The 25,007-nt window shown below is 44.0% G+C and overlaps 1 protein-coding gene across 1 annotated transcript in view; it reads left to right on the forward strand.

Moving 5' to 3' along the window:
- The first annotated feature begins 179 nt into the window (after positions 1-179).
- POLQ (DNA polymerase theta) overlaps positions 180-25,007 on the forward strand; it is a 108,834-nt gene continuing 84,006 nt past the window's right edge. The window contains exons 1-6 of the mRNA XM_067545990.1: positions 180-888; positions 3,755-3,937; positions 5,475-5,605; positions 7,499-7,655; positions 13,959-14,067; positions 14,672-14,891. Coding sequence (XP_067402091.1) covers positions 705-888; positions 3,755-3,937; positions 5,475-5,605; positions 7,499-7,655; positions 13,959-14,067; positions 14,672-14,891 — 984 coding nt within the window. The 5' untranslated portion in view covers positions 180-704. The remainder of the gene's footprint in view (positions 889-3,754; positions 3,938-5,474; positions 5,606-7,498; positions 7,656-13,958; positions 14,068-14,671; positions 14,892-25,007) is intronic.

Genomic DNA, 25,007 nt, shown 5'->3' on the forward strand with positions numbered 1-25,007 from the left:
ATCCCAATTTCTTGTATCAGAGTGGGGAGATAATCAAAACCTTTTTTTTTCTTTTGCAGGTGTATATTCTACCCATGTTTTACGTTCTTGGGTCCCAGCTGGGGACTCCTGAGGCCTGATTTTCAGAATTCACTGACCACACAGATGAGGTTGAGTACTCAACTCATTTCAGAACAAAGGGAAAATCTGACTACAGGTTTCTCAGGTGCTAAGGAGGGAAAAAACAAACCCACAACAACCAGCCAGGGGCCACCCTTGCAAGTTTTGCTCTCCCCTACCCTCCGCAGGGTGGGTGCTTGAGTGCTGTTACACCCCCCGCCGCCTCGTGAGGGGAACCTGAGCAGGCAGCAAAGCTGCTCCCGTCGTCCCTGGACTTATCCGCACTGGGCATGAGGCTGTGCAGCTCTTGCAGGGGGCGCGGCTCCTGGCCGGGCTGTAAGGCAGCTGCTCGGAGCCCTTCACCCTGCAGGAGTCGCGAGCAGGCGGGCAGGGTAGTCTCTGCTCTGGGGGCGGTGCCCTCAGTAGCCTCACGCGCTGCGCAGCCCCGCCCCCCACCAGGGGAGCGCGAGCGGCCTGCGCGCGCCTGCCCCCGGCCCCTGCCGGAGTCTGTGGCCGGCCCGTCTCTGATTGGCTGCTGCTGGCAGCGCTCGCTCCGACCGTTAGCCCGGGGGCTCCACGCGGGGCGGTGCTGAGGGAGGGTTTGAATGGCTGGGCGGGAAGATGGCGGTGCTGGTTCAGCGATGGGGTCCCCCCGGGCCGCTGGCGGCCGGGCCCCTTTCCCACCCTCCCACGGGGGTTGCCCGCCACCGCCGCCCACCCGGCCTGTGCTGAGCCCCCCGGCCGGGCTGGAGCGCTCCCTGCGGGGCAGCGGCAGCCAGAGCCGCTCAGGTACCGCCCGACGCGCTAGCGGGGGAGCGGTCCCTTCTCCGGCAGCGGCCGGGGTGTGTGTGTGAGACAGCTCCGGGTCCTGCCACCCCGGCTGGGGGGTCGGCTCCAGCCCTCTCGGCGACCTCGGTGGGGTGGCGGGCCCGCGGAGCCCCCTGAGTGGCAGAGTCCCCGCTGGGCTGGCTGCAGCCCGGCCCCGCTTCTCGGGAACACGTGGCCTGCGGTGTCTGGTCCCCGCCTGGGGCAGGGAGCGGGACGGGGCTAAGCCCCTGCGGAACACGGGATTCGGACCCGCGGCCAGGGCCGCTCCGTGATGCCCTCTGGGCAGGGAGCCGCGGGGCGCAGATGAGAGAACGGGGCCGTTTGCTACCGGCAGCCGTGGCGTGTGTAGGGGGGGCGGTAACCGGTGTGAAGGTGAATCAGAAATCCCCTCGCACCTCCTACTGACTGGCTGAGGGGGAGATAAAATGCACCTGGCCTGTAAATCCTTATGGGGCCAGAGCTATCTTTGTGTGTACAGCGCCTAGCACAATGGGGCTTGTAAGTGCTACCATGATCCAAATAATGCACAGTACTATTTACATTCGCTGGGCTAGACAGCCAGGCTCATAGATGTGCTTTAGTGAGGAGAGAACAGCAGATTGTCAAAGTGATTCCTTTGGATGTGATAAGCAAATAGGGTTGGGCTGGATCAGTGTTTGGATGGGACATCTGCTATAAAATAATTCAGTCAGTGACACTCCTGTGTCTCCTAGTGCTAGCGGCTAAGGGGTTCTCAAACGTTTTTTGCTGGGACCCCCCCTTGACAATATTTCAGGTTGTGACAACCCCCCACAAAAGTGATGACCACCCTATGCCATGCCATCCTTACCAGTATTTACAAGGGGCTGACAGCTTGTGACCTCCCCCATAATAACCTCACAACCCCCTGAGGGGTGACAACCCTCAGTTTGAGAACCCCTGCTAGCTGGTGTTGTTGGAACTGCTGTCTTTCAGATAAATCTGAAATCCAACTCTTGTGATTGTATAGTCACTAAAATCTTATCTACATAATTTTGACACCAGCATTTTTGTAATGGGAAGAAAGGTGCTAACACAATTCACATAGACAGGGCCTTAAGATCATCTGATACAGTGGTTTTCAAATTGTTCTGTGGCATATCTGCTTGTAATTGCAGACCCTTGGTGGATCACATGATTTGGCTCCTCTTCATTACCTTCATTCACAGACATATTCTCTAGTCAGATGTTCAGGCCATGAAGTTTGAGAACCTCTTAGGTAAATTCATTTAAAAATTAGGGGATGTTAATCCTGTCATACGGGCCACATCCCAGTAAGGATTACTACATTCCTTTCTGAGGGCACATCTACACACCAAAAATACCCAAAACCAAACCAAACCAATGGTAGCCAGTCTCAGACCCTGGGTGAACTGACTCAGGCTTGTGTTGTGGGATTAAAATTAGTTGTGTAGATGTTCAGGCTTGAGTTGGATCTTGGGCTCTGAGACCATTCTCCCTCACCAGGCTCTAACCTGAGCATCTTAGGGCTTGTCTACACTCACGGTTATGCCAACAAAACTTTGTTGATCAGGGATGTGAAAACACCCTCCACCCCTTCTCCAGCAATATACATTTTGCTGGCATAGTGTAGGCAAGCCTTTACACTGCTGTTTTTAGCCTTGCGCTGCCAGCCGTGCAGTGTGAGCCTGAGTCAGTTGATCAAAGCTCTAAGTCTTGCTGACCTGGGTCTTTTTATTGTTGTGTAAATGTACCCTAACTGCCCCCTGAAAGTCTTCACTTTGGTGTGGTGCTGTTGCCTTTCATTCATGAAGGGGCTGGCTTGATTGATCCATTTGTATCTTGGTTTCTGTGCTGTGGGATCTTTGAAAGTGAAAGTTGCTCTTTAAAGCTGTGTGTACACCAACCTTTTATTTTTTGGGGTGGGGAGGGAACCTCTCACCAGTGCTAGCTTTGGGAAGAAGTGCTAATGTAGATTCTAAATTAGCTATAGCAAGTCAGGAAAAAATCTGGGGCAGAATTGTGGACAACTCAGTGATTTCTGCTCAATGTGTAGTAGCAGTTGATAAAAGGAAACAATGTTAGGATGCATAAGAAATGGGATGAAAAATATGAGGAACGTTATAATGATATTGTTATCTTAGTCACCCTCAACTGGAACCTGTGTTCAAATTGAATCACTCCATCTCAAAAAGCAGATTACAGAATTACAGTGAGTTCAGAGGTGGGCAATGAAAATGACTTGGGGTATGGAAAAGATTTTAGGAGGCAACTAAAAGGAGATGATAAAAGCATGTAAAATGATGATATGGAATAGGTAGATCAGGAATTTCTTGTGACCTTTTCTAAGAATACAAGGATTTAGAGACATTCAAAGAAATTGAAATGGGGTCAGTTAAAAACTGATGGGAAGAAATAATACTCATACAATGTGCGATTAGCCTGTGGATTGTTGTGGTCAAGAGCTTAGCAGAATTCAAGAGGGACTGGACAGTCAAGTTGGTAACAAGAATATCTAGAGTTAGAATAGTAAAAATTAAAAGAATAAACAATATTTTGGAAGGGATATAAACCCTCATGTTTCAGGACATAACCCAGTCTCTTAACTATTGCAGGTTAGGAAGAAACTTTCTCTGGGGGGCAGGTTATCCTGTCTACTGTAAGGTTTCTTGCAGTTTCCACTGAAGTGGCTGGTCCTATCACTGTCAGAGACAGGATACTTGACCAAATGGACCACAGGTCTGATTCAGCATGGCCAGTTCCTGTGTTTCTGAAAGTTTAGTGTGTAAGACCTAAGTGTCAGATACTCACTATGCTGCCCCTGCTGATGCTGGAATTTTCCCCAAAGGGCAATGCCAACAGATGAATATTCCTGATGACCAAGCAGACAAGCTGCTCCTAGCAAGCTGGGGTCTTCCTAAAGCAGTTCTGGAGAAATACCACAGTCTGGGAGTAGTACATATGTTTGAATGGCAAGCAGAGTGCCTGATGCTTGGACAAGTCCTGGAGGGGAAGAATCTGGTTTACTCAGGTATGCAGACATCTTAACAGAATCATGCACTATAACTTCTCTATTATAATATACATAATTTTACTGTGGCCAAAAAAAAAAAGCTGGACTGACAGCTTTGGAGCCTGAAATCATCTTTACCTCAGAGGAGATACATCAGGTATCACAGCAGGGCAAGGTATTTCCAGTAGAGATAGGGAGGTGTTAGTACGGTTATACAAGGTGCTGGTGAGACCTCATCTGGAATACTGTTTGTAGTTCTGGTCCCCCATGTTTAAGTAAGATGAATTCAAACTGGAGCAGGTGCAGAGAAGGGCTACTAGGATGATCCGAGGAATGGAAAACCTGCCTTATTAGAGGAGACTCGAAGAGCTTGGCTTGTTTAGCCTACCCAAAAGAAGGTTGAGGGGAGAGATGATTGCTCTCTATAAATACATCAGTGGGATAAATTCCATGGAGGGAGAGGAATTATGTAAGTTCGGTGCCAATGTGGACACAAGAACTAATGAATATAAACTGGCCATCAGGAAGTTTAGAAACCTGCATCTAATTTAAAGTCTAATCATCAGAGGAATGAAGTTCTGGAATAGCCTTCCAAGGGCAGCAGTGGGGGCAAAAAACCTAGCTAGCTTCAAAACTGAGCTTGCTAAATTTATGGAGAGGATGGTATGATGGGACAGCCTAGTTTGGCAATTGACTGTTCTTTGACTCCTGGTAGTAGATATGCCAATGGCCTGTGAAGGAATGTTAGATGGGCGGGTTCTGAGTTATTACAGAGAATTCTTTCTTGGGTTTCTGGAAGGTGAGTCTTGCCCACATGCTCAGGGTTTAACTGATCGCCATATTTGGGGTCGGGAAGGAATTTCCCTCCAGGGCAGATTGACAAAGGCTCGGGGTTTTTTCACTTTCCTCTGTAGCATGGGGCATGGGTCCTTTGCTGGTGGATTCTCTGTACCTTAAATCTTTAAACCATGATTTGAGGACTTTAATAACTCAGTCATAGGTCAGGGGTCTGTTACAGGAGTGGATGGGTGAGGTTCTGTGGCATTGTGCAGGAGGTCAGACTAGATGATCATATTGGTTCCTTCTGACCTTAGAGAGTCTAATGTGCCTCTGACCTGCGCTGATGAGACTATCTCCAGATGTGAGCAGGGAATCCAGTCTCCATGGGCATTTCCTTACTTGGTATCTTTTCTGAGAGTGGTAACAGGAAGCCAGTTAGTGGCAATTGTGGTAGCATTCTTTTTGTGGTCTCCTGTCATCTAGGAATTGGATGGAGACCCCACTGCCTTGTTTTACTGGTGTGATTGAACAGCTGCAAAAGTGGTAATGTTTTTCAGTCATTGCTGACCAGGGGCTGGGTATGAACCATTATCCTTAAAATGAAAGGCTCTGAGTAAAATTTTCAGAAACGCCCAAGTCCCATTTTAAAAAGTGACTAACATTTAGGCACTTCTGAAAATGTTTCTTTGTATGCAATTTTCACCTCTGGAATCATTCAGTACCCAATGTTTTGCAGTTTAAGTTTTGACAGTTTTCTTGGATCACTTTATTTTAGCTCCTACTAGTGCTGGGAAGACGCTTGTTGCTGAATTACTTATCTTGAAGAGAGTCCTGGAGACCCATAAGAAAGCTCTGTTCATTCTCCCCTTTGTCTCTGTGGCCAAAGAGAAAAAGCATTACCTGCAGGTAAGTGGAATACAGGAGTGTGGGGGCATGGCTCAGAGCTGTCAAATTAAACCTTTTCAGGACCTTAAACAGGAAATAGTTATATGAAATTGGGGGGGGGGGGGGGAGGCGGCGGAGAAGAGACAGAAATTCTGTTTTGCAAAGGATTTTCAAAATTGGTTTAGTTCCGAATCAGAACAAAACCTGAAATATTGAAAGACTCTGTGACGGAATTTTGGGTTGATCAAAACATTTCATTTCAATTTCTACTTTTTATGTTGTATTTAATTTGTGTGTGTGATTTATTTATAGTATATATAACAAAAGGTCATTTCAAAACAAAAAATGTAAATGTTTATTCCAAAAATGTCAAAACAGGATGTTTTGACATTGTTGGAACATTTGTTTGGTTTTCTTCTGAAACAAACTTCTTGTGTGATGCTGCTGCTCACTTCTCTTTCAACTGTGTGTGCTTCATCCTTCAATAAGGCTGTCACATTCTGGGGTGCAATCCAGAACAGAGTGGGGTTGTGTTACTGCCTGCCATGCATGCCTCACAATGCTGTGCTACTATAGTTGCTCACAACCAACCTCCCACCATGTAGGTCACATCCTGAGTGTCTGTGTACAGCTGCAGCCCTGGTATAGGAGCTCTGACCTCAGCAGCTTGCCAGCAACACACCAGTCACATTCTGGCTTCCATCAGCCCAGGTTACTACGTGCAAGGTGACCCCAACACACTCCCAGTCCCAGACTTTCCCAAAAAGTGTGTTCTGCGATGTCTAGCCCTTTCCTGGACAGTTCAGATATTAAGATTCATTGTCCCTCTAAGGGGTCAATATTCAGCAATTTGCTATGTTAACTGGAGTTACTAATGGTTCAGTTTAAACACAGCACTGGATTGGTGTAGATTAAAATTAAAACAAGTTTATTAGCAAAAGAAGACAGAGGTTTAAACATTTCAAGTATGAGATAAAGTTAGAAATGGTTACCAGCAAATAAAAGTGAAAACAAGTGTCTAAAAGTCTAAAACTTAATCTAGCAAGTTTTGGTTCAAGGCTTTGTTAAGATGGCCCTTCTCACTCACACTCATTCAGCAAGGTGGTGATTGATCCCCTTCTTGGCCAGGATCTCTCCCAGAGGCCCAAAAGTGCTGGTACCTTTGTCTTTTTAGGTGAAAGAGAGAACTTGGGGTTCTCTGTCCCTTTCTTTTATAGTCCAGTGAGCCTTTAAAGTGAATTTTTCAGAGAGTTACCCTTCTAAGTAACATTTATTCAAGTAGTAAGGAAGGTGACATGGAATCTGTTGGTGAAGGAGGCTCCAGTCTCTTTCTTCACCCACTTGTGTTTGCTAAAATGCAAATTGTTCTGTTTCCTGCCACCTCTTCCCCCTGCTATCTTGAGGATTCTGTTTACTACTTTTATGTAAATTGAGGTAAACACACATTACTTTGTTTAGGATAGATCTGTGGAACAACATTTGTCTAGGCAGGGCTGTATGGGTTTGAACGTGTGCAAGTAACAACATACAGGGAGCATTCACAACCTTACATGTAATGTAGCTATTATATATTTCACCATAATATTGACCAGTGAGTTATAAATTTTCAAATCATACTTCACAAGGCATATTTTGTACAAAGTTTATTACAATAATGAGTAGGGTGTGAAAAGTTGCGTGCTTTCAGTTACAATGGCTTGGGCTGCTCTGCTGTGGGGCAGAAAGCGCACTGTTGAATAGGAGACAGCAGCCACCAGCTAGCTCAGCCATGCTCTTAATCTGGTTAGCTGATACAGTGTTGGAAAGCTCTGTTTTAGGATGTGTGTACTGGGCTGATTCCAGCATGCAGCACACACTATTCACAACTAAAGATTCTAATCCTGTGAACAAATGTTTTGTCTTCCTGGCAAACAGACTCTGTTTCAGGAGGTGGGCGTGCGGGTAGAAGGCTATATGGGAAGCACCTCTCCTGTTGGACGTTTCTCAGCTCTGGATGTTGCTGTCTGCACCATTGAGAGAGCCAATGGACTAATCAATAGACTCATAGAGGAGAACAAGATGGACTCACTGGGTAAGATGCCTGACCTGTCTCCAGCAGGAAGGAGCATGTTTATTGTGACACTTTGGGAAGTCTGTCTCTGTACAGTTTGTTTTGATTTGAGATTATGCATTCTCTGTTGAAGCCATTCCTTTTACTATACTCTTACCTCATACTCCTTGTGCTAAGGAGACAGGGAGTGGCACCTGGGTGTGTGTCTTTGAATGAGACGGTTTTTAAGGACCATCAGTAAGTGTACAGGTTGGGACCTGGCAGAACAATGAGATGACTGCATCCTAGGTGTGATGTTCCCCCCACCCTCCTTCAATCTGGACTGGTGTGTAGCTGTGTCACCCCAGTTCCTCAGTCCTGGGCCCTGATTTACTCTGCTTTGCTATGTGAGCCACCCACCCCTTGGTCAGCCCACGCCCAGCCTCCTGAGAGTAATTGGACCCTGACCTAGTGAAGGAGTGGTTCAGGCCAGCCACTCCTGGGCTAGACTCCCAGCAAATACCCCCAATCCCAGATGCAATCCTGGGAATTGCCATCTTGCAGGGTTCAGTGTTGTACACTGCACCCTGCAAACTCATTTACGTTTGTCCATCAATTTATCAAAGAAATTGATATGCACCAGCTCCCTCACTCTAAGTGAGGTCTCTGCACACACTCAATCCGCATGCACTGTTTTAGCTAAAACAAATAAACAAATACATTTATTGACTACAGCAAGATTTTAAGTGATTCTGTCAGATTAATATTAATCAAGAGATTTGACCACAATTAACTAAAGTAATAAATCGCATGCTAAACTAGACTTGATGTTTCAGTAGCTTTTGTGATGTCAGCTTACCCACAGCTGGTTGCGATGCCTCTTGCAACCAGGCCCTCTCTCCCTGTGGGTAGATGCCAGTCCTTGATGTCGCTTGGGGGAGAGGTTCCAGGGGAGAGCCCTGAGACAAAGATACCTCTTTCTTTTTAACAAGTTTCCTCGTCACCCCCCCTGGGGTCAGGTGATTGTCCATGTCCGGCAACGGGTGTAATTTTTCTCTCTTGAGCCAAAGTACTCAAAAATGTTTAGGCCAGTCCATTGTTCCTGTGTGCATGCCTCTGCGGAGCGTGGAACCACAGCTTTGTGTTTGTCTGCTCTGTCCAAGCCATGTGGGGGACACGTTTGGGGATATGACATAGCACAGTTTCATATCTGCACATATGTGTGACACTGCAGGAAACATGCTACCATAACAATAATGTTCAGTATGTCATGTAAAGTGTTTTTGGAATGCTCATGACATTCTTTGCATTAGACAATACACAGTTACACTATAAGGGTGAACATGAATTGTACACAAATCACACTATAAGGGTGTACATGGGGTACAGTGTGTCACACTAGATGACATCAGTTTTCTCCAGCTTGAATGCGGAGGCCTAGGTTTGAAAGTGGAAAATCCCAGAAGGGGAACAAAGAAACCAGTTGTCAGACCAGGGGTTTGAAAAAGCAAAGTCTGAGAAGTTCAGGAGGGACTCAGAGGCAGATTTCCTGAGTGAAAAGAAACACTTTTGACTGCAGGGGTCAGAGAGATGCCTTGATTTGGAGAAGCCCTGAGCTGGAGTAGTGCAGTCCAGCAGAGAGGACATGGAACCCTGAAAGGACACTGACCCAAATCCCAAAGAATACATGAGTGGTGAGGAAACTGAGGCAGGGAATGGCATATAGATGGTGTTTTACCTAAATCTATGTATCTCTTTTGCTGTCTAAAGTAAAGGATGTTTCTCCTTATAAGTCTCTCTTTGCTTTACCTATCATGTGTCCCTGAAGGGATAAACTATAAACCAGAGTGCCCACAAGGTCGCAGATCTGGGAAGGGATGTGCTTAAGCTACGGGGAAGCCATGTGTGTTCAACATGGGTCTTGAGGCCTAGGGCAGCAGTACTGCGAGTTGCCAGTTCCAGAAAGGAATATGCCAGAGAGGCTGGTGCCTATCCAGACCAAAGGAAGCTTAAAATCATGAGTCCAGCATGTTGGACCCAAACACAGCAGCCTAGTGAGTGCCCAGAAAGGGGAGCTTAAGCAGGGCTGGGATACTAATTATACAACTTGAGTGTGTGTGTGAGAAAATGGGGAATGTCCTAAGGGCTCCAAGAGACAGAGAAACTGTTCAGGAAAATCAAGCAATCTTCCCTCCTCCATGCTGCTTATAGGCTGGCTTGGGGATCCACACAATCCACTGCATTGTTCAGTATGGCTGGAGGGACGGTGGGTGGGTATGTAGAATTTGTGGCTGTGGCTTGTCTTGGCTGGGCAACATGACTGGGAGACAATCCATGGGTAGGGCTTATCAGTGTTTGTGGAAGATTCCAGTGGATAGGATTTAAGCAATAGAGGGTGTCTGGGTGTGTCTTTGAATCCATGGATCTCTTTTGTGCCAGATGGGGTGGCTAGGGAATGTGTATGTGTAGAATCAACGGATCACATTCATGTGGTCTGAAGTGGGGATGGAATCGTAGTGGGGCTTTTCTAGGTCTGGTTGGTTGGAAATCATGGCTGAAGCTCATCTTTGTTGTCTGATGTGACTAGGAGGACGATAACCTTACATTCTTTTTTCCAATAGTTTAAGAGGAAGCAAGCCTACTGTCTTTCAGAATTGTGGACTTCTTGTGTTCCTGTGGCCCTGGTCGCCACTAGGTTTTGGTGGTGTCCTTTCAATAAGATGCATGTAGAGAGATGTGAAACTATTAGGAATCTCTTGGTATCATGCTTGTGTGTGAAGAGAGAGCTGTATTTTCCTAGCACAATCAAAAGTTCATTCTTCCTTTGTGTTTGCCTAGCTGATAAAGTTTTATCCACTGTTATGAAATGCAGACTCCCTCCCACTCTGCCCCTGCTGACCTGTGATGTTACTGCAGTATTTGGGTTTATATATTACCACGGGTGGCCAACCAGTCAGAGACGAAGAGCCGCAAAGAGCCACTTTTACCTTTTCAGTTTCCTCTCCTCTCTTACCCTTCCAGCTGATCCATCAATTTCAGCAGCAGCTTGTCAATTTCACTTGTCAGTTTCCCCTAGTCTCTTACCCTCCACCCAAAAGCTTGTCAATTTCAAAGAACAAAGCCACATGCAAAGAACCACAAGCAGCATTTGTATGACCAAAGAGCCGCATGCGGCTTGCGAGCCGTGGGTTGGCCACCCCTGTATTAGATCAAGAGAAGTCAGAAAACTAAATAAATACTAAATTGTGAGGCCCTACCCTTACATTTCTTGACTTGTGTTCATTTAATGCCATAATTGATCACTGTATCAACCATGTAGCTCTTAAAGACAAGAGACTAAGAAAACCAAGTTAGAGGCTGATGATTTTATCTTCATGTGTGCTATCTAAGATAGCTGCAGTTTTAGAGAGGTGTTTTGCCAAATTCCTTGTGCTGGTGCAATCCCTATGCCTTTCTTCATGTCCTCATGTGGAATGTTGCCAAAAGAGGGTCATATAGGTGTAGAGTCACATAAATATATCATAGATGTACTGTGTCTACATCCTGGTATCTCATTAAAATTTGTAAAACTGTCTTGCATTATTTGAAAATGCAAAAAAAAATCTGAACAATTAACTGATAGAACATCATTTTCTGATGCTTGATTATTTGGAAAGTTACATTAACTAATTTATTTCTGCCACCCTCCCAAAAAATCTCTTTTGGAGTAAAATAATCATGACAAATTTAATCCCAAAGGGTAATATGTGGTGGTAAATTTTATAAAAGCCTGAAAATACAGACAAAGGCTGAAAATGTCTTTAACTATAACCAACACCAAGCTAGTGTGATGCTGCAATTACTGTACCTTGGCTCTCCTAATTAATTCTAAATTTAGACTACTTTTTAATGGAGTGTTTTATTCTTTGAAATGAACTATTGAGAGACAACTGCAGCTCTGGCTGGATTCCATCTCAAGCTTGAGCTGTTCCTTTTGTTGGTGTTAACCCCCTGCTGCCAACTCGGATTGCCTCTGGAAATTGTTGAGAGAAACCCAATTTCTGCTGCTGGCAGAGCCCTCTCTGCTGCCTGAGGGAGTTCAAAGCAATTTGATTTTGGTTTAATTATTATATAATCAATGCAGTTGCTAGCATCTGGGTAAACAGGAAAGGGGGAAGTTTCCTCACAGTATTGTTTAGTATCAGTGTGAGGAACAAATCTAGAAACATTTTAGGAGTACAGACTAAAGAAAAACCTTCCTGTGAAATGTGCCTGCTGGGAGTAGGTTTGTATTGTGTTACTAGTGGTTGGTTTTTAACTTGATTTTTTTTTTAAATTTAAAAGTTCAAGTTTAAACAGTAGAAGTTCAAAAATTTCTGGAGTTTAGCATTTTTGATATAAAATACAAGTTGAACCTTGTTTGGCTGCCCCAAAGAACTTTAGAAACTTGGCAGTTGTCTACACTTAGAAATGAATTCAGATTAAGGTAGGGTATGAATTTAAAGAGTAGTAGCCATTTTGGAATAACTGTAGACAAGCCCTCAGGGTAACATGAGTCCCTTGCCAGAAGCCTCAAGGTCACACCTAATTTGCAGGCAAAAGAGCATATTGTAGCTGTTCTCATTTTCAGCAGAGATGTAGTTTAAAGAGATTACAAGATCCCCCGCCTCTGCACTGCTCAGCAGGTTGCTGAGTTTAAAAGAATATTGTATGCTGAGGCCTGTGTCCATTGGTTGCACTTCCATCTTAAAGATGAGGGTGGTCTTGTTTGAGCTATGGTGTCTGTGGTTGCTTTGGTGGCTGCAGTATATTGTCAACAGATGTCTCTGTGGTACTATTTGGAGAAAGAAGCACTATAGATGTAAATGACTGTCAGGTGTGGCTGATTTGTGCACAGCTCAAGTTCCTATATACATGGTTATACTGGCTTGGATGTCAGACCTGAATAGCAATAGGAGGTACAGAAGTTCTGGCCCCTAAAAAAGACGGCAGTACTCTGTCTTTTAGCATATGAATACTATTGTTATAGGCTTTATTTCAGGAAGTAAGTCAGGCTACTTGTTACAATGAGCACTCAGTGCTAATTTCCATTTGCTTTGTGAACAGCACTACACACTGCATAGTAGAAAACGCCACATTTGAGACATGCTCTACCAGATCATCTCACTAAGACTGTGAGGATTCTTAGGAAAGTCTCTTCATCACAGACCTGTGAGCTGCTGCTGGAAGCTGTTGCAGTTGCTAAAAATAATGAGAATATATGTGAACCAAGTGTAAACGGATGCAGTGCTGTCTGCCTGAATCTGCAGGCACCTCTAGTACCTCTCTTGTTGCACATAGTTTTGCCAAACTATAGCAGATTGAAAAGTGACTGGACCATTTATTATTTTCCTGCCTGCTATTGTGCTTTGTTCTGTGGTCAGCAGTGAAAATGACTAGAATCAGGTCAATTCCACTTTGTTGTTGATAGAAAGCTGTAAGAAAAATGAGAGGAAAGCATTTGAGCTATTCAGTAGGGGGAGAGAATCCAAAACAGAGGCTGTGGGGAGGGGTAGAGTAGCATAGACACCCTACACCTTCAACATGCTCTTACAGCAGCCAGGAAGGAGGCTTGGGGGTGGGAGAGGCAAATAGAGAATACACTTTTTCTTTCCACTAGCTAGAGGAGTGGGCTATGTGGACATCAACTAGCTAGAGGCTGATGCAAAAGATAGATCTCCCAGTTATGTTCTAGGGATGTTGCTCTGGTAGAAAAGTCATCACCCTCTCCTTTTCAATAGTTGGGAGAGTTACACTGACTTTTTGCTTGTATGTTGATTGGGAGATGAAGGGGCATCTTTTTCTCTTGGTCTTCAGGTATGTCTACACTAAGAGCACTTTACCAGTGCTTTTGCCAGTATAACTTACTCCAGGTTGGTGAGCGAAACAAACTTTACCAGTAAAAATATTCTTTTGCCGATATAACTGTGTCTACACTAGGGCTTTTGCCAGCATTTCTATGTTGGTAAAAAGAATCACACCCCCTAACCGACATAGCTATGCTGACAAATTTGAATGTAAATCTGGTCTAAGTGAGGTGGGAATGCTCATTTCATCCAGACTTTCTGAAGTTTGGTGAGGTGTGGAAGTTTGCAAAGATGGTGTAGTTAATTTGGATTGAGGTCATGAAACTGATTGTCTGCTGCTATATGCACTAATATTAGAAGAGAAACCGTGACAAGAAGCAGCAGAAATATCACTGGTATGCACAGGAGTTTTGTAAATTTAAACTGTTCATCTGGAACATGGGGCTGGAGGATTGATGAAGGTTTGTTCTTCCTTTTGAGCTTTGGTGAGTCTAAAATCTGCAGTGCTTCTTTTCACTAGGAATGGTGGTTGTGGATGAATTGCACATGCTGGGAGATTCTCACCGAGGATATCTTCTGGAACTCCTGCTGACCAAAGTTCGGTTTGTTACAGAGAAAGTTGCTAAAAGGTGGGTATATTGGGGGTGTCTGTCTTTTTAATATTGAACTCTGAGCAGCTTAAATATTCAGGTTGCTCTGAGTGATTGGAAATACAGTTTGGCTCCAGGAATTTGGTGAGAACTCTGATCTGGAATCCCTCAATTACGAAGGTCTCATCACCTTTCCTCTCAGGAGGCTGTCACTGTAGTCAAAAGCCTTTTCTCATGTGTTTTTAATTTGTATTTTGATTAAAGTTGTAATGAAAACATATCTGTCCCTTTTGTTTCCATAATTCCATAACTTGAACACTCAAAATTAACAGCTAGGCAATCTTTAAAAAAAATTGTCCTAATTATATAGCCAACTCGTGGCAGTCAGTGCCTCCAGAGGCTAAGCTTTGTAGTCATGTTTTGTTTTTGTTTTTTAAATTATGGGTAGTTTTATGCCCAGTGTGTAACGTGTAGTTATGTATGCTCAGAGGAGATGGAGAGTAATCGCTTTTTCTGCTGCAGTGTATTTAGTGTATTGCTTTGAGCATCAGGATCCTGGATTGGATAGATAAGACTTGCTATGCTGCAACAGAGCATTGGCCTAGGGTTCTATTAACTTTCATTTTCTTTTAACCAATTATAGACAGACAAAGGAGAGCAGTCCTGTTTCTGACAGCATACAGATAGTAGGCATGAGCGCCACTCTGCCTAACTTGGGTTTTCTGGCCTCCTGGCTGAATGCTGAGCTGTACCATACTGATTTTCGCCCTGTGCCCCTCATGGAGTGGGTGAAAATTGGCAGTAATATTTATGACTCTTCAATGAAACTGGTGCGGGAATTCCAACCCATGCTGCATGTGAAGGTAATTACCAACTCTTGCTAACTAGCTGCCTCAGGATAACATTGTTTCTCTTGTCTAAATTAAAAGAAGACTCCTACAACATTACACATCTACTGATACATTTTTAAGCAGGTGACATTCCTACCCAGCTTTTGACAATGTGTGCACTCAAAATAAGGGCTAAACTTGCCCTTTTTCTGTGATATGTTTTTTATTGGTAAATCATGAGTTTCATCTTAAACTCCTTCCCAAGCTAAGGTTTTCCCCAGCCAGGCCTATCTGTCCCTAGTTCCCTTTGCCTCAGAGAGACACTTCAACCCCTCTTATGAACTAGATTGGAGCTAATTGAACATACGAGCTAACAATTCATAGATTCTAAGGCAAGGAAGGACCATTGTGATCATCTAGTCTGAACTTCTGTATAACACTGACCATAGAACTTCCCCAAAATAATTTGTTTTGAGCTAGAGTATACCTTTAAAAAACAAAAACAAATCCGATCTTGATTAAAATGTTTGTCAGTGATGGAGAATGACCTGAATGTTTTGGTAAAAATACCTTTGCGTGTCTGCGGGTTTTGAGCATCTGACCTCAGAATAATGCAACAGAAAAGCCTTGCACTCTAATGCTGGGTCCCAGAAATTGCTACCTGATTAAAAATGTACATGAAAATTTTACAGCTAGATTAATTCAAACTGCTTAATCTTTAGCAAGCAGCATTTTCTTTTTAATCCCATTTTTGTTCTTCTGAGGGCATGTGTACACTTACAGCGTTGCAGTGGCACAGCTACACCACAGCTGCAATGCAGCTGTAGCACTTCAGTGAAGAAGTTATCTATGTTAGCTGGAAAGCTACTCCTATCAGCATAGGTACTCCACCTTCCTGAGACGTGGTAGCTATATTGATGGGAGAAGCCCTTCCATTGACATAGCATTGTCCACACTGGGAGTTGAGTTGGTATAACTGCATCACTCAGGGGTATGGATTTTCCACGACTGAGTGACATAGATATACTGACATAAGTTCATAGTGTAGATCAGGGCTCAGTCAGGGCATTCAGACTTTCTTACTTCAATTGAGAGTAGTTGTTTTGAGAGCTGAGATATCTTTTTACCACAACACATAGCTGCTTTGTGAGATAGGATATAAACTGGCGTGACTTGCCCAAAGTCCGGTCTGATCCACTAGGGGCCAAGAAAGGATACGACTTAGGTAGCAAATTGAGTTATAATTTTGATTACAAAGGGATGTTGCTTGTATAGCAGGTGTTTCTTCTAAAGCCGTAACAGATTGGTGGCCCCTATTGTATTTTCATTTTCTACACCCATGTGTTTCTTGACCTGAGAGCTTACCCTCTATCACCTTTATTTTAACTTTTAAAACCCCAAGGGTCTATAGTTGTCTGTATTTAAGGTTATCCAAAGTTGATTAAAGGTAACAGGACAAGGAGGGTCTTGCCTTGTATATCAAAGATGTATACACTTGCACTGAGGTCAAGATAGAAGTGGGAGGCAGGCCTACTGAAAGCCTCTGGGTGAGGATAAAAGGGGTAAAAAAAACCCCAAGGGTAATGTCACGGTAGGCATCTACTATAGACCACCTAAACAGGAAGAAGAGGTGGATCAAGCTTTTTTTAGACTACCAACAAAACCATCCAAAGTGCAGGACTTGGTGGTGATGGGGGACTTCAATTACCCAGACATCTGTTGGGAAAGTAATATAGCAGGGCATAGATTATCCAACAAGTTCTTGGAGTGCATTTGAGATATCTTTTTATTACAGAAGGTGGAGAAGCGACTAAAAGAGAGGCAGTTCTAGAGCTGATTCTGACAAATAGGGAGGAACTGGTTGAGAATTTGAAGGTGGAAGGCAGCTTGGGTGAAAATGATCATGAAATGATAAGAGTTTGTGATTTTAAGGAACAGTAGGAGGGAGAACAACAGAATAAACACAATGGACTTCAAGAAGGCATAGTTCAGCTAACTCAAAGAATTGGTAGGTAACAGTCCTTGGAAAGCAAGTCTAAGGGAAAAATTATTCTGGAGAGGTGGCAGTTTTTAAAAAAAGATACATTATTAAGGGCACAAAAGCAAACTATCCCAATGCATAGGAAAGATGGGAAGTATAGTAAGAGACAGACCACACTGGCTTAGCCAGGAGATCTTCAACGACCTGAAACGTAAAAAAGAGTTGTGCAAAAAATGGAAACTAGGTCAAATTATGAAGGATGAGTATAGAAAAACAATACAAGCATGTAGGGACAAAACTAGAAATGCCAAGGCACAAAAGGAGATTAAACTAGCTAGTGACATGAAGGGTCATGAGAAATCATTTTACAAATACATTAGAAGCAACAGGAAGGCCAAGGACAGGGTAGGCCATTTACCCAATGAGGAGGGAAAGACAATAACAGGAAATGCAACAGTGGCTGAATTGTTCAAATGCCTTTTTTGTTTGTTTTTGCCAAAAAAGGTTCAATGATCAGACAACTAAAATAGTGAACATCAGTGTAAATGGGGTAGGTTCTGAGACTAAAAGAAGGAAAGAACAAGTTCAGAATTACCTAGACAATTTAGGGTATGTGTACATTGCTGTATAAGCCTGGGCTGAGTCTCCGGCTTAGGCTTGAGCCCAGACCCCTCTTCCATCTCTACATACATCTCTCAGACTTGGGCTCGGACCTAGAGTCTAAGACCTACAAGGCTGGAGGGTCCAAGCCCAAGTCAAGAAGTGACCCATGGTTTGAGCACTATTGCTTTGGTAGACACAGCTCTGCTTGACTCGTCTCCTGGGAATCCACCAACAGTATCCCCCAATCCAATGGGCCATCTTCCTTTGTCCTCTCTATCCCAACAGTCTCCAATCGACTCAATTTAAAACGGAAGCCACCCTTCCCTGGCGTACAGCAGCAACTCAGTGAGCCTTCCGTTGTCTTCTGATCACTGAGCTGCAAACACACTTTTGGAGAGCCTTCTGTGTTTGCCATGGACACCAAACAGAACAGGCTTTTTACAAAGCACGCTGCTTCATGGTCACGGGGAGCACAACCAGATTTTGGTGAATCTCTGATCTGAGGCCAGTAAAATTGTGGACTTCAGCAAAAGTGCCAGTGATGAACATGCGTACCAGCAGATGGCTAAAAAGCTGGCAACTTTGCAAATTTTTCGGACCGGTGACCAGCGCAGGGAGTAAATTAAGCATCGCAAGAGAGCAAGTGCTGGAAGACCAGGGATCAGATCTTTACCTTGGGCAACTCATGAACCTCATGCCCATTTTCTGAGGAGTTTGACTGGTGCTGGGGGTTGCGCCCAGCACAGAGCCAACCATGGTCCATGACAACCTGGTCAGCCATGATGGTGCCCTTCTGTCTGCTGAATCCAGCATGGGGATTGATGGGAGCCAGGAGCAGGCTCAGAGTGAGGACTATGAAGTGACTCTGTTTCAGAAACCAATCCCAGAACAGGATCAACAGCAAATTCTTGATCTGTACTCAGAGCTGCTGTTTGATGTCTCCCCTGAGGAACATCCTGCTGCTGAGCCTGCAGCAAACCCAGGGGAGAGAAAAGCTGCCTCTGAGCCTGGTAAGTTTCTGACTCTCTTAAAAGTTTTATTACTACAGTAATGAGAGGGATTTCCACTCTTTATGGGACCCTCGGCTACTAGCATATATCCACTAATGGTGGATTGTGTCCCAGTGACTTGGTGTCCCCTCTTCTTTCCCTTCTCCCCCCTGCATCTCTCCCCTACCATGTAGAGTTCAAAATGGTGACTAGGAAATCTAAACAGTAAAGAACAGCTTTAAAGAGTGTTTGTACTGGAAAGGCACAGATGTTTGCTAGAGTCATTCATGTTTTCCTTAAAGTAACCATGGTTTTAAGTTTGCCACTCTAATCAATCAATGTCTATGGAGCCACCTGGAAACAACTTAGTGTGTGTTTGAGAAAATGTGTTCTATTTCCAAATCTAGTCCATTTCATTTAGAGTTAGTCCATGCAGTCAGTGGTGACAAAATTATTTCTCCCAAGTGTGACTTGAGGTATCAGTTTTTGTCCAGAAACGTGGTGTGGGCAGGGAGGAGGAAGGCTGTGGAAAGCCATAAAAATGTAACCCATGTGTAAGCTATTGCAACACCCTGTTAATTCCCTCATTCATTCTGACCCAATCCTGATTGATGGTAGCTGCAAACTTTTCCTGAAGTGGGAACTCCAGATGGGTAGTCACATTGTGGGAAAGGGCATATTTCTGAGGGCTACCTTGGTAGCTGACTAGCCCACTCCACTCAGAGATGTCCTGTTCATTTACTATATGTTTGAATACTTTGTCTGCATACACTGCAGATTTCCAGCAGCTTGGAATAACATCTCTCTTTGCCAATAGGGCACTTGAAAAACAGTCATGTCTCCCAAAATGTGAAAGGCCTGAAATGATAGAGAAAACCTTCTGTAGCAAGGCCGCTTGCCACCCACCCTCACCACATAAGTAGTTATGCAATTTTTATAAAACTGAAACAGCTTGTAATTTTAAACTTAACATTGTCTGCATACTTCTGTAACTGTGATTAACCAGGCTGTGTCCAGGGAGATTCTGTGAACTAAAGTATCCCTTTCACAATATATTTTGTTTCAGTTTTGAAATGTAACATTTTCTGTCCTTGAAATTCCATAAGAATTAATCCTGTGCTCCTCTACTGAGCCATTTTAGACAATAACCCTCTGTTTCTTGTCCTGTTTCGAGCCCTTTGACCTCCACTGGCTGCCGTATATCCAGAACTCAAGCCATGGCCCAATGTACCTCACAAACCGCTCCAAGAAGAAGCATTTCCATGAAGAAGTTACGGTTGAAGATCTTGTGAGGGCTGACAAGCAGGTCCAGTACTAGAAGCAGAGGGACTTAAGACTGGAGCATTGTCATGCTGAGAGACAGGAGGAGAGGCTGAGGCGCACCGCACAGCTGGAGGACAGGGTTTCAGCAAGGGAGCAGGCATCTGCCACCCAGTTCCTGGAACAGAAATGGTGGCTAAGGGAGGAGGATTGAGCTCAACAGAGAGAAGTGTTTGAGCGACTCATCTCCATCATAGCTGGAAGAGTACCATCTCCTGCTTCCTCTTCCACATACACAGCCTGATCCCCCTGCAACATACCCTCAGTCCAGAAGTTGCTTGGACAATTCCATGTCTGGATGGCCCATGCGTTCAGGCCCTAGTAGCAGCTGGGTAGGGTAACTAAACCCCATGCTTCCTTCCTTCTTTCCTTGAATCCCTCTCCTGTGGATACCTCCACCCTCTTTCCCCAGTGCCAAGTGCGTGGAAAATGGGGAAAGGAGAATGTGGAGCCAGTGGACATACAACACAACCCCCCTACTGCTGCATTTACACAGTTTCCTGTACTTTTATTTGTTTTGTTTTGGAAATGTTCCTCTGTTACTTGTTTTTGGGTGTGGTAGTGGCAGTTGGCCTGCCTAGCAATGGATGACTGTTGTACTGTTTTTACACATGCTTACAAATAAAGCCTTTTATGTCATCAAGAAAGTTTATCACCATAGTCCATCATACAATCATGATTTGAGATGATAAACCTAAAAACATGATCAGGAACAGTTATACATGACTAAGCAAACACTATTCCTCTATGTAGTTAGGTACAGCAATTCATACTTCATTAACTTCCTTATATGTACTCATACTGTGATTCATCCCCCATTTCATTGTTTGTCATGGCATTCATAGGTTCATTGCATGGCAATCAAGCCCATGCCCCTCCTAAGCACTGAAGCCCCTCTCCCCCAATTATCTAGTTCCTGTCCCTTCACAAGCATATTATTACAGGTACTATTCTCCCTCTTCTCTTTTATAGGGCCATGCAAGTTGATAATGTCAGAACGCAAAGCATCCCTGACTTCTTTTGCTCAGGTAGAGCCAACTCCAGCTTTAGTAGATGCACTTTATGGCTGAATGAAACAATTCAGCAGCCCCTCGTTGTGATAGGGCTGTTTAGAGGGAAATGGTTCTCCTCTTGTTTCACAATGATTGTAAAGAACACAGCAAGCCACAGTAATGCAGACAGCATTGGCATCCAAATGAGTCTGTTAGCACCTCCAATGGGATTTTAATTTTCCAAAGCACATTCAACAACCATTCTGCAGCTGCTGACAGTGTAATTAAAACCTTTTGCTAGAGCCTCTGAAATCAGGGTATGGTTTCATAAGCCAAGGCAAAAGGGGATATGTCGGGTCCGACACGGTAACAGTAGGGACAGTAACTCCATTTATAACAATGTCATTTGATGGCAATAGTGTCTCAGCCTGGCCATGAATGTAGACTCTTGATAGGTAGAAAACCGTGACATCATCAATTTTGGGAGTGCAGCCCATGCTGACATTCATAAGTCGGCCTCTGTGGTCCATAAGGGCCTGCATAAAATTTGAGTAGTACCCTGTGCAGTTTTTGTGCTCCTTGAGGAAGGCAAACTATGGGCATATGAGTCCCATTCATGGCTCCTGTGCAGTTAGGAAACCCCTTTTCTCTCAAAGTGAAAAGTTCTAGAGGGGTAGCCGTGTTAGTCTGTATACAGCAAAAACAACGAGAGTCCTGTAGCACCTTAAAGACTTAACAAATTTCTGTGGGCACAAGTTTTTGTGGGCTGCAACCCACTTCATCAGATGCATGAAGTGGAAATCACAGATAGGAGGGGTGTGTGTGTGTGTGTGTGTGTGTGTGTGTGTGTGTGTGTGTGTGTACACATCCAAGGGTAAGAAACAACAACGGGGAGGGCAAGTGCTAACAAAGTCAATTCAGTTACGGTATGTGAGGCCTATTCACAACCGTTGATCAGAAGGTGAGAATGTGTGAACAGTGACAATTACTTCTTGTAATGAGAGAATCATTCCAAGTCCCTGTTCAGAACCAGTGTGATTGTGTCAAGTTTGCATATGAGTTCCAGCTCTGCAGTTTCTCGCTGAAGTCTGTTTTTGAAGTTTTTTTGTAGAAGTATGGCAACTTTCAAGTGAGCTACAGAGTGTCCTGGGAGATTGAAGTGCTCTCCTACTGGTTTATGTCTGATTTGTGTCCATTTATTCTTTTGCGTAGTGACAGTCCAGTTTGGCCAATTTACATGGTAGAGGGGCATTGCTGGCACATGATGGCATATATTACATTAGTGGATGTGCAGGTAAATGAGCTCCTGATGGTGTGGCTGATGTGGTTAGGGCCTGTGATGGTGTCACTAGAGTCGATGTGTGGGCAGAGTTGGCAACGGGGTTTGTTGCAGGGATAGGTTCCTGGGTTAGGAAGTGACAAAGTGGGTTGCAGCCCACGAAAGCTTATGCTCGCAGAAATTTGTTAGTCTTTAAGGTGCTGCAGGACTCTTGTTGTTGTTTTTCTTAAAGCCACCATTACCTCAGGAATATCTTTCATGTCCACTATGTTGGGGTAAACCATACACCGGATTGCCTCAGAAAACTGTCACCACTTTACTCACAGACGCCTTTCCAATACCGGTGGCAACGGACCTGTAGCAGTGTGGGGTTGTTAGCTTCCAGATGGTTATAGTGATCCTCCTCTGGACTGGCAAGGGTGACCTCATGCGTGTCTCTTTATCCTGAAGGCTCAGGGCAAATTGCTCACAAAGCTCCAGAAATGTAGTTTTCTTCTACAAAGCTTTTGGACTCTGCTGGTTATCCCAGATCTGCGTCATGATGTGATCTCACCAGTCTGTGCTTGTGGCCCTGTGCCATTATGTAGGGGAACATCAGCCTGGTGAAATATCAACCTGTGGTCTGCAGACCCCTGGGGGTCTGAAAACCATGTCTAAGATTTCCAGAGAGGTTCCACACCTGCATTTGAAATTTTTTAGGGTCTGCAAATAAAAAAAGGATGAAAATCACTGTTCTAGAATACTTATGGAACTGGCTGAAGAGATCTCTGAGCCATTAATGATTATTTTAGAGCACTCATGGAGAATGGGAGAGATGCCAGACGACTGGAAAAAGGGGAATAAGTACAACCAAGGACTTATAGACCAGTCAGTTTAACTTTGGCACCTAGAAAGATAATGGAGCAAACAATCAGTTGTAAGCTCCTTAGAAAAGAAGGTGATAAGTAACAGTCAATATGGATTTGTCAAGAACAAACTATGTCAAACCTATTTAATATTCTTTTTTGACAGGGTAACAAGCCGTGTTGATGGGGGGAAGCAGTAGGTGTGATTTATCTTGACTTTAATAAAGCTTTTGATATTGTTGTGACTGAAAGCACCTCTGTATTTGCTGTTTGTGAGCAGCCCAGGTTGGGCAAAGCACTGTGATGCACCCAAGGTTGCAGTGCAAGCGATGACACAACTTTCATTGGTCTGGATTGCACTCCGGAGTATGACGACTGCCTCACATGATCTTCTCAAAAGCAAACTAGGAAAATATAGGCTAGATGGAACCTACTATAAGGTGGGTGCACAACTGGTTGCAAAGCTGTACTCAGAGTGATCAGTGGTCACAGTGAAACTGGCAGGGCACATCGAGTGGGGTCCTGGAGAGATCTGTCCTGGGTCAAGTTTTATTCAGTATCTTCATAAATGATTTGGATAATGGCATAGAGATTACACTTATAAAGTTTGAGGGTGATTCCAAGATGGGAGAGGTTGCAGTCACTTCGGAGGACAGGATTAGAATTCAGAATAATCTTGGCAAATTGGAGAAATGGTCTCAAATAAATAGAATGAAATTCAGTAAGGACCAATGCAAAGTACTACTTTGTGCAATTAATTATTTCTTCCTAATACAAAATGGGAAATGACTGCGTAGGAAGGAGTACCACAGAAAAGGATCTGGGGCTATAGTGGATCACAAACTAAATATGAGTCATCAGTGTACTACGGTTGCAAAAAAGGGAACCTCGTTCTGAGATTTATTAGCAGGAGTGTTGTAAGCAAGACATGAGATGTAATTCTTCTACTCTACTCAGCACTGATAAGCCCTCAATTGAAGTTCTGTGTCTAGTGGGCACCGCACATTGGGAAAGATGTGGACATATTGGAGAAAGTCCAGAGGAGAGCAACAGAAATGGTTAAAGGTCTAGAAAACATGACCTATGATGAAAGAGAGAAAAAATTGGTTTTTTTCAGACTAAGTGGGTGGTGGGTGGGGAACACGATAGCAGTCTTCAAGTACACAAAAGGTTGTTATAAAGAGGAGGGTGATAAATTGTTTTCCTTATTCACTGAGGACAGGAAAAGAAATAAAGGGCTTAAGTTGCAGCAAGGGAGATTTAGATTAGACATTAGGAAAAACTTTCTAACTGTAAATTAAGCACTGGAACCAATTACCTAAGGAGATTGTGGTATTTCTGTCATTGCAGGTTTTTAAGAATAGGTTAGACAAACACCTGTCAAGGATGGTCTAGATAATACTTAGACCTGCCTCAATGGAGGGACTGGACTAGATGACCTATCAAGGTCTCTTCCCGGTCTACATTTTTATGATTCTAAAACCAGCTCAGCCTGTTATATAAAATAAGCAAAAATTGGTGAGAGAGAGTGGCAAAAAATTGGATTTGTTTAAAGAAAAAGAACTGTGATTAAAGATCATAATTTGACATAACAAGTGGATGGATTCCAGAGGCCAAAAGAAATGTTCATCATTGGAATTACTGGAACTGTTTTTTAACTGGATAATTTTGATGGGATGAGGTTGCTGCCACCTTTTTTCTAGAGGATAGTTTGCAACAGGCTTAAACTAAGTGAGTAGGAAAGCCAAATTTGTGGACTCAAGAGTGTGAGGGAGGGAGTTGCACCTTTAAGGTGGCCACAACTCACTGAATCCCTGGAGTCTACCAACATGGTCTTGGGCCTTTGTCATGATCCTGCAAGATGTCCTGACTAGAATGGGCAAGGAAAGGGAACCAGATGACATCCCCACCTCTCCTGGGTTTGGCTGAATTCTGAACAAGACTTGTTATGTGCACCTGCAGTTTCTGCTACTGCTTTCTCCTTAGTGTAATAATGTTTTTCCTTCCCTACCTAATTTCTTCTTTCTCCTTTATTCCCCCTTTGGCTGTCTGCCTAAAAATAATCTGGTTTAACTATCCAGAACAAATCCATCTCAGGAACATATTAACCTGTAATAAAAAAGCAAGCTATTGACAAAGG

The sequence above is a fragment of the Emydura macquarii genome, unplaced genomic scaffold (assembly GCF_026122565.2).
Source record: "Emydura macquarii macquarii isolate MOO-44397 ecotype Brisbane River unplaced genomic scaffold, CSIRO-AGI_Emac_v2 contig_1119, whole genome shotgun sequence".
NCBI lineage: Eukaryota > Metazoa > Chordata > Testudines > Chelidae > Emydura > Emydura macquarii.